Genomic DNA, 10,484 nt, shown 5'->3' on the forward strand with positions numbered 1-10,484 from the left:
AAAGCAGGACAGGTTATAGAAATACTTCTTATTCTTTAGAAAATGTACTCAGATGTTCTGACTGGTTGGAAAGAAGGCATATTTTCTGTATTGCAGTTTGTGACTAAGAGTTCCTATGGCTAGTAATGTTCATTTCTTATTGAGTTGCTTACAATTTATATTTAGAATTTCACAGTTTAAGTTTCCATTTTTATGGTAAAATTACATATGCATTCACATTATACATATACACACGATAAATAAGGTTAACAAAGCTTATTTATTGATCATTTGTATCCACCTACAATCATTGCCTTTTGCAGAGGTGGCTGCGAGATACAAATTTATAACTGCCACATTCTTTCTTAGAATTTCTACCTTTTCCACCTGTGTTTTGATATGGCTATAATGTGTTGAACAGTAAATATGGAGTATTTTTCTTAGCTGCTTGATATTAGATATTGATCAGTGGAATAAAGTTATTGAACAGCTTGGAACACCATGTCCTGAATTCATGAAGAAACTGCAACCAACAGTAAGGACTTATGTCGAAAACAGACCTAAGTATGCCGGATATAGCTTTGAAAAACTCTTCCCTGATGTGCTGTTTCCAGCCGACTCAGAGCACAACAAACTTAAAGGTAAGACACACACACACACACACACACACACACACACACACACACACACACACACACGCGCGCGCACACACACACACACACACACACACACACACACACACACACACACACACACCCTCCCACACCCCACCCCCTCCCACACACACACACACCCTCCCCCCCATTAAATCCTGTTTTGGATGTGCGTTAGGGGCTGTTTTTTCACACACACACAATTAAATCCTGTTTTGGATGTGTGTTAGGGGCTGTTTTTTTTTTCATATTCTTACAAGATAAAACTAATATCTCTGAGTAGTTAAGCAAAGTGAACTCTTTGTTATTTTAACATTTCATTTATATGTTTTTAAGTAATAAATTGACCTCCTTTTGTGGTTTAAAAATATATATACTTTTCGGCTGGGAAGGTGGCTCAGTGGTAAAGTGCTTGCCTTGCATGCCTGAGGCCCTTGGTTCGATTCCCCAGCACCACATAAGCAAAAAAAGAAAGCTGGAAGTGGCACTGTGGCTCAAGTGGTAGAGTGCTAGCTAGCCTTGAGCTGAAGAGCTGAAGGACAGCGCCCAGGCCCTGAGTTCAGGCCCCACGACCAGACCACCCCCCCAAAAAAAATACTTTTGTTTAAAAGATAATCTCGCCAGGCACTGGTGGCTGCTTAGGAGGCTAAGATCTAAGGATCGCCAGCCTGGGTGAAAAAGTCCATGAGACTCCAATTAACCATCAGAATACTGGAAGTGGAGGTATGGCTCAAAGTGGTAAAGCACTAGCGTTGAGCAAAAGAGCTCAGGGGCAGTGCCCAGGCCCTGATTTCAAGCCCATGACTGGAAGAAAAAAAAAAGATAATCTCAGCTTTGAAATATTACTGATATTTGAGAACCTACACACATGTGCATTAATATCATTGTCTTTGCAGCCAGTCAGGCAAGGGATTTATTGTCCAAAATGCTGGTGATAGATGCATCCAAAAGGATCTCAGTGGACGAAGCTCTGCAGCACCCCTATATCAACGTCTGGTACGACCCTTCCGAAGCAGAGGCCGTAAGCACTTTCCTCAACATGTGCAGAGTGCATTGACTGCATTCTTAGAATTAACACTTAGGTGTGGAGCATCCCTTGTGATTTAAAAAGCAATGTAGATGATGCTGGTGCTCTCCTACTTATGCATGAAAAATACCTTAAGTTCATGAACAAAATAAGCCCCTCTTTCACAAAGTCACATCACCTGTCAGGGTTTCTCACCTTCTTACCTTAATCAGAGGAAGTTGAGTGTTGTATGAGATTGTATGATAGAAGTAAAACATAACAGTTTCAAAAGACTGAAGAAAAGAAAAATGTCTTCCTGTAATAGAGTAGTTTCTCTTCATAAGAAGACTGTGAATGGTTGTCGGTCTATGTCTCATGGTGCACTTCTACAAATCTGTCAGGCTGATTTAAAATAGTTATCAATGAATTCGTGTACTTCTTATAAAGCGATTCAGTTATTTATCACCTTTTATTTTTCAGCCACCACCAAAGATCCCTGACAAGCAGTTAGATGAAAGGGAACACACAATAGAAGAGTGGAAAGGTAATATTCTCAAACTTAAGAAAAGAAAGAGCTCTGACTTTTTATGATGATTTGTCCTTCATGTTAGGGAAATTAATGATATTTTCTGTTTCCATAACTGATATTTGGTAATGTGATTATTTTTATAAAGGCAAAAAGTAAGTCTCCTTCCCTCTCTAATTTTATTTCTCCCAATAGTGCTATCACGTGTTTTCCATAGTCTGTTTATACACCCCATTATGTCTCCCACCCTTCCTTCTCTCCTTTGTTCCCTCCTTCCCTCCTTCCCTCCCTCCCTCCTTCCCTCCCTTACTTTCTCCCTCCCTCCCTCTCTCCCTCTCTTCCTGCTTCCTTTTCTTGTTCCCTTATTCCCTCCTTTCCTTACTTCTTCCCTCTTTTTCTTCCTTTCTTTTACTCTTTTTTTTTTTTTTGCGGGGCGGGGGGGTGCAATACTGAGGATTGAACTCAGAGCCACATGCTTGCTAGACAAGCACTCTACCACTTGAGCATATCCTTATTTCTTTTACTTCAATTATTTTTTCAGATAGGGCTTCATGCAAAATTGACCCTAACCTAACATACCTAACTCCTTTTTTATCTCACTTTAAAATGGAAATAGAAGACCTGTTTTGAAGACTTGATTAGGTAAATACTTGGAAAAGAAAAAGGGACTGGAGATTATAAATCTGCACAGATAAACCTCATCTGTAAATTTACTCTTAGATATAACCAGACAGTTTTCTCTGCATTGATCTTGAGAGACTCATGACTAGCAGAGCCCAGCAGAACACTTAGGTAGAACCTTAGCAGTTCTGAACATGTAAAATGTTTCTACCCATTAATTTACAGTAGACTTGTATGATATTTCATAGAATCATAGTAGGAAATACTGTCTGTTGTATTGCACTTTAAGGGGGCAGGGTTTAGAGTCACTGTCTAGCTAGGCTGGCTGTGAACTCACAGTTCTCCTGAGTGGCTGGAATTGCATTGCACAGCTACACCACTGGGCCTATCTAAGGATCCTATTTATTTTATACACTTTTTTTTAACAGTCTCATTACATAGCTCAAGATGAGCTTGAATTTACTATGTTACCCACTCTGACCACAAACTCTCAATCTTCCTGCCTCCCAGGCATGGACCACCATGCCCAGCTTCAAAGTAACCTCTTAAGTAGATATTCTAACTCACAGGCATACACCCTCAGTATCAGAATCACCTAGCAGAATTATGCTGTGGGAGGTGCCTACACCAAAAGACAACACCTTGTGTCTCTTCATAATGATCCATCCTTACAGTGTTCCACTCTTGTTCCCAAGCCTAGTACAAAGATCGATTCCTATGGAGGAGTGGTCTGGTGGTAATAGAATGTCATGTTGGGTTACTCGTAAAAAAACTAAAGTGTATAGCCACCTGCTAAGTTCATAAAAATTTGTTTATATTCCATTCTGACTAAAGAAGCTTCCACATACTCTTTTTTGTTTAAATATTTGTAATACCTGATTGAGCACATCTAGTGTGCCAGTCAGTTAGTAAGAAGTAGAAGTAAGACAAACATGTTTGTCCAAGCCCTCACTGAAACAGTATTAATCATTCATAGAAGAGAATGCTGTGTGGCATGATATGGTGTGGTAGAATAAAACGATAAGACTTATAACCCTCACTGTTCTTAAACCAATTTAAGAAACCATTACCACCAATTTTACTTTCTTTGAGTATAATTTGTAGTTGAGGTTCAAAGAATTCTTGTTAATACCCAGGAATCCCAGACTGATACTTACAGACCCTCTGTTATTATAAGAACACTATTTGAAGTACTTAACCTGTGTAAAACTTTTGACGTAAAAACATATCCCTTAGCCAGATACTGGTAGCTCATACCTGTAATCCTACCTATTCTGGAGGCTGAGATCTGAGGATTGTGGTTTGAAGCCTGGGCAGGAAAGTACATGAGACTCTTACTCCAGTAAACTGCTCAGACAAAGCCAGAAGTGATGCTGTGGCTCAAGTGGTAGAGTGCTAGCCTTGAGCACAAAATGGCTCAGGGACAGTGCCTAGGCCCTGAGTTCAAGCCCCAGGCCAGCATATATATACATATATGTATATGTGTATATATATATGTGTGTGTAAATGTATGTATATATATATGTGTGTGTATAAATGTATGTATATATCTATATCTCTATCTGTCTATATATACTTTTCCAGGAGGTGGTGGCTCATGCTTGTAATCATAGCAACTCAGGAGGCTGAGGTAGGAGGATTGCAGTTTGAAGCCAGCCTGGGCAAGAAAGTCTGAAAGACTTTTATCTCCAATTAACAACCATAGGGCTGGAAGTGGAGTTGTGGCTAGCTGTGGTAGAGTGCTAACCTTGAGCAAACAAAAAGCTCAGGGGCAGCATCCAAGCCCTGAGTTCAAGCCCCACTACTGGTAAAATAAAATAAAATCTTGAAAGTCTGGGGGTTCCTCAAAAAAACTTAAGCATAGACCTTCCAGCCATACCATGACCCAGCCAGTACCACTCCTTGGCATCTACCCTGAGCATCATGAGCCAGGATATGATAATGACACATGCATATCCATGTTCATTGCTACCCTTTCCACAATACCCAAGATAGGGAAACTATCCAGATGCCCCACTATAGATGAGTGGGTCCAAAAAATATGGTACTTATATACAATGGAATTTTACTCAGCCATTAGAAAGAATAAAATAGTGTCATTTGCAGGGAAATGGATGGAACTAGAACAAATCATGTTAAGTGAAGTAAGCTAAGATCAGAGAGACAAATAGCTCATGTTCTCTCTGATATGTGGAAGTTAAATCTAAAACATACTGGGATTTGACAAATTACACAGAATTCCAGATACTCAGATACAATGAGACCAAACGAGGATAGTCTTAGGAGAGAATCACAAAGGTGCAATATCCAAGCACCTCTTCTGATGTATATAAAACATATACCAAAACGAACTCCAGAGATCTTTTTTCTTAATTTGTTTATTCATTTGTGGATGACTGTTTTATTTACCTTACATGAGGTATATTCACATTCACATTTGGGGAGAGTCAGGGGAGGGCACAGAATCAGAGGAAAAAGAGTGAAGAAGTGCAGCAGTGGAGCACACTGGCTGCACAGGCCATCAAAGAAAGTGAACTATGCAATGTGTGGATGGAGAGAGGAGGAAGAGAATAGGTGTGATCGAGGGAACAGATGATACTATACAATAGAAAATGTATTTTACACCTGATATATGTAAAGGTAACCATGCTGCATAGCACCTTTAAAACAACAATAAAGTAATTTAGAAAAAAGTCTTGCGAATACTAGGTCTCAGACTTTGAAGTTTATTTTTGCTCTTCTCTTTTTCAGAATTGATATACAAGGAAGTGATGGATTTAGAAGAGAGAACCAAGAATGGAGTTATACGGGGTCAGCCATCTCCTTTAGGTTGGTTCCAATAGAAGCTTAGTTGAGATTTCAGTTCTGTTCTTGTGTTGTAATCTTTTTTTAATTTATTTTATTTTAATTTGTTTTAATTAGCATATGTTAATAGTACAAGGGGATTTCGTTGTGAGAGAAAAGGTCTGGGCTTGCCTGCCTGCCTGCCTGCCTCCAGCCTTCCTTCCTTCTTTTATGCCAGTCCTGGAGCTTGAACTTGGGGCCTGGGCGCTGTCTCTGAGCTTCTTTTGCTCAAGGCTAGCACTCTACCACTTGAGCCACAGCACCAGTTCTGGCTTTTTCTGTTTATGTGGTAGTGTGGAATCAAACCCAGGCATTCATGCATGCTAGACAAGCACATTCCCTTCCCAGCCCTTGTGTTATAATCTTTTTTTTTTGGGGGGGGGGGGGGTCATGGTGCTTGAACTCTGGGCCTGGGTGCTGTCCATCAAGTCTTCAGTTCAAGGTGAGCACTCTACCACTTGAGCCACAGTGCCACTTCCGGTTTTCTGGTGTTGTAATCTTTTTTTTTTTTTTTTTTTTGGGTCCTGTCATGGGGCCTGAACTCTGGGCCTGGACACTGTCCCTCAGCTCTTCAGCTCAAGGCTAGCACACTACCACTTGAGCCATAGCACCACTTCTGGCTTTTTTTTTTCTGCTTATGTGGTGCTGAGGAATCGAACCCAGGGCCTCATGCATGCAAGGCAAGCACTCTACCACTGAGCCACCTTCCCAGCCCCTGGTGTTGTAATCTTTAATGATCTGAAACTTGCAATTCATTTCTCACTATCATTATTTTTCAAATTACAACTTATTGTCTAAATTAGAAAACATCATTATCACAATACATTGTGCTGATAAATATTGGTAATTGACTTCGTAAAATGCTTATCTTCTGTGATAACTGACATCCTGTTGTAGAAATTGAAAACCTGTTTTCAATATACTTCTTTCTATAATTTTAATAGCCTTTACTTTGAATAAGACAGATTTCTCTCCAAAATTTGGTACATGTGATACCCAGCACTGCCATTTTCTTTTTCATACATTTAATTTGTTGAACCAAGACAGTAACATGAAGCCACTGCTACAAAGTGTTCATTCTCAAAGGAAAAATCTGGTTTGAGGAGTTAAAAGATTTTTTTTATAAACTGATCTTAATCTTGACACACATACAAAGAATAGAGCAAAAAAATACTACATGGCAAGTAATATATACATATTAATGGACATATCACATGACAGACACTGGTACTTTATTTTATTCACTCCTCCCCTAAAACCTCAAGATAGGGATTATTATGTACACTCTACAGATAAGAAAACTAAAGTTCATAAAGAGAGCCTAAGGTTAAGATTGCAAACCCCAGTTCCTTGGAAAGGTTCATACAGTGGCTTCCAAGTATGTGGGGATTTCCATAGCCCCTCTGCCTCTGGCAACAGAGAGGTTTCTCTGGCTACAGAGGTTTCGACAGTTTGGTGGACTAGGCAAAACGGAGTTGAGCTTCAGAGGCTAATTTTTGTTCCAAAAGATGCACTGATTTCAAACTTAGTCTTCCTGCCTCAGTCTTCTGGGCATGAACCACCATGCCCAGCTCTCAGATTCTGTGTTTTTCAACAACCTCATCAGATGCTATATAGAAAGTACTTTCAAGAAACATTCCTATGTGAAGTGTATTGGCACCCACTTCTCTTACTGCTTATTATTAACTCATTGTAATTATCCACTTGCCTTCTACTGGCCTGTGAGCCCTTCAGAGCTTTTTTTTTTTTTTTTTTTTTTTTTTTTTTTTAATGCCAGTCCTGGAGCTTGAACTCAGGTCATGGACTCTGAGCACTGTCTCTGAGCTATTTTGCTCAAAGCCTTCTACTACTGAAGCCAAGAATTTTATCCTAATCAATTTTGATTCCCAGGACTAAGCATATTTTTTTGTACCAAAAGCAAGAATATGAATAAATCTCCTTAATATGCAGTGTTCCTGAATGCCAATGTTCCTTAATGCTTCAAGATTCCTCACTGGGACATAAGACATGAAGAAAATAAAATTACAAGGATTAAATTTGGGCGGGGGGGGGTTGTTGTTGTTGTTGTTTTGTCAGTTGTGGGACTTGAATTCTGGGCTTGGGTACTGTCCTTGTGCTCTTTAGCTCAAGGCGAGCGCTCTATGGCTTGAGCCACAGCACCACTTCTGGTTTTCTGGTTGTATATTGGAGATAGGAGTCTCAAGGTCTTTCTTTCCTGGGCTGGCTTTGAACCCTGATCTTCAGACCTCAGCCTCCTGAGTAGCTAGGATTACAGGTGTGAGCCACCAGTGCCTGTTTTAGGATTAAATTTTTTTAAATACATACATGTCTTAGCCAGTATGCTAGCACCTGCATCCTGGCAATGCCTGGAATGCTAGCACTAGGGGGCTGATGTAGGAGGATCATGAGTCAATGTCAAGCTGGACAGAGTGGAACCTTGCCTCAAAACAACAGAAAATTAACTGATTTTGAATATAAAAGCTATGTTATTGGCTGGGCACCCATGGCTCACGCTTGTAAACCTAGCTACTCAGGATGCTGAGATCTGAGGATTGCAGTTCGAAGCCAGGAAAGTCCATGAGACTCTTCTGTCCAATTAACCACCAGAAAACCAGAAGCGCTGCTGTGGTTCAAGTGGTAGACGCTTGCCTTGAGCTGAAGAGCTCACAGACAATGCCTAGACCCAGAGTTCAAGCTCCACAACCAAAAAAAAACAAAAACAAAAAAACAAAAAAAACTATGCTATTTTGACCCATGTAAAAACTCTCTTCTACATTCTAAGAAAAAAAATACCATCTCTAGCATCTTGTTTATGGGTATGACTTGTAAGTATAGTTTCCAATGCTTATTTGTTTTGTTATAAGCATGACTATTTAAGTTTAGTGGCCTCCTTTTGATATTTTGGTTATATTTTTATTAGAATTGTATATTTTAACTCCTTCAAGTACAGTCTTCTGAATCTCTTAATGTAGATCCTGTTGAAAATATAAATTGGTTTAACAGCTTTCTCCATTTTGGAAATGGCCTTTCCTCTATAGTTTCCTTATAACAAATTAAAATCCAAGTTACAAATTAAACTATGGTAGGGATTCGCTGGTACTGCATAGTAGTAATGTAAGTGAATTATTTGTGGTGGAAGCCAGAGTAGGACGTAGAAGGTCCATTATTTGCAATAACTTCATACTTGGGCATACTGTCCTGGTGAGCAGCACAATCTGACTATTACATGATGCATAAGCATAGTGGTCTCATGGGATAGACAGAGTGAGTGGGTGTGTACCTTCTTAATTTGGAAGTAAATAACTTGAATCCTAGATAACATTTTCTTTTTTTTTTTCATTATTTAGAGAATACTTTATTAGTTTCTGTAATCAAACCCATGTAGATAAGACCTTACATATTTAATACAGTGCGTTTACCCCTGTACAAATGGAAAAAAATTAAGTTTAACATTTCTAGACCAATATGGCTATTAATTTCTGTACAATGCCAACTCAACACAGTAAACTGGGATACTTTTTCCAAAGTTGACAGCACAGCTAAAGTTTCCAAAAATTCAAATTATATATATGTATGTATATATATTTATATAAAAGACCAATAATAGCAGTATGTTATGCATCAATAGCAGCAACAGCTTCTCCAGGTTCTGCAGTCATCTGAACAAAATTAGACATCCAGCACATCCATTAATAAAAAGAAAAGAAAAAGATAAAAAACAAAACCCCAGAAAAATGCGAAGTTCTGTTACTGTTGTGGTACCTGGCACCATTTTTTTTTTTATTAACTTCTCAATCATCATCTGGAAAGAAAACATTCTTGAGTAACATCATTAAAAACAGCTCTGATAAAGCACAGTCACTGCTACGTATCATAAAGCAGGTACAAGGTATTTATATTCACAGAGGGATGATATAGTACTGTCCTACATCTATAATACTAGAGGATACAATTAAAAAGGCATTATTGAGATTTGATTCTACTTTTCCAGCAGAGGGCCAAAGGATGGTATGACACAGCTCTGTGAAGAAATGCACTTTCTTAGATAGGAGTTCCTTCTATCAGTGGGATTTTCTTATGGTCATAAAGTCAGTGGAAAAGACTGGACTTGATGTTTTCTGTAGCTTAAAGGGTGTTTGTAATTTATGCTGTTATCAGAGTATTCAGTTCTTATCTTCAGAACATGAGAAAGAGCAACCTTTGATAAAGCAAGTGTCAGCTAGTCATAGTACCATGTCCACTTTTAAAAAAATGATTGTCTCAGAATTTTACCTGCCCTGACTAAGTATGTAAAGAGTAACTCAAGAAAGAAATGGTGAAAGGGCCTGAGATTAAGGTTGTTCCATATTATTATAGTTCAGACATTTGAGAGTTTATTGTGTTGCTTTAAAGATCAGAGAATGCAAGTAGTTTTCATAGGTATTTCTCATTAAAATTCATTTTAAGAATTAATGTTTAGCTGAGCACCAGTGGCTCACTCTTTTAACCCTAGTTACTCAGGAGGCTAAGATCTGAGGATCTCAGTTTGAAGTTATCCCAGGCAGTTAACCACCAAAAAAAGCTGGAGCTGTGGCTCAAGTAGTAGAGTTCTAGCCTTGAGCACAGAAGCTCAGGGACAGTGCCCAGGCCCTGAGTTCATGCTCCAGAACTGGCACCAAAAAAAAATTAATAATGAATTTTTTAAGTTAATGTTTACTAGATTAAGAAATCTGGATAAAATGAAAAGGATCCTGAACTAAAGACCTATGTAAAAAGTATGTATAGAAGAATTCTTTCTTATGGTTTATGTGTTTATTGTAAGCCTTAGCAAATAGCTATGGTGAGGCTGGGAAGGTGGCTCAGTGGTAGAGCGCTT

At 38.9% G+C, this 10,484-nt stretch overlaps 1 protein-coding gene across 5 annotated transcripts in view; it reads left to right on the forward strand.

Annotated features, from left to right (window-relative positions):
• Mapk8 (mitogen-activated protein kinase 8) overlaps positions 1 to 10,484 on the forward strand; it is an 81,436-nt gene that overhangs the window by 65,037 nt on the left and 5,915 nt on the right. For all 5 annotated transcript variants that reach the window (XM_070020785.1, XM_070020787.1, XM_070020784.1 and 2 more), the window contains 4 exons: positions 438 to 620; positions 1,529 to 1,653; positions 2,119 to 2,182; positions 5,537 to 5,614. In XM_070020785.1, the coding sequence (XP_069876886.1) occupies positions 438 to 620; positions 1,529 to 1,653; positions 2,119 to 2,182; positions 5,537 to 5,614 (450 nt within the window). The remainder of the gene's footprint in view (positions 1 to 437; positions 621 to 1,528; positions 1,654 to 2,118; positions 2,183 to 5,536; positions 5,615 to 10,484) is intronic.

The sequence above is a fragment of the Dipodomys merriami genome, unplaced genomic scaffold (genome assembly GCF_024711535.1).
Source record: "Dipodomys merriami isolate MVZ:Mamm:240054 unplaced genomic scaffold, mDipMer1.0.p SCAF_14, whole genome shotgun sequence".
NCBI lineage: Eukaryota > Metazoa > Chordata > Mammalia > Rodentia > Heteromyidae > Dipodomys > Dipodomys merriami.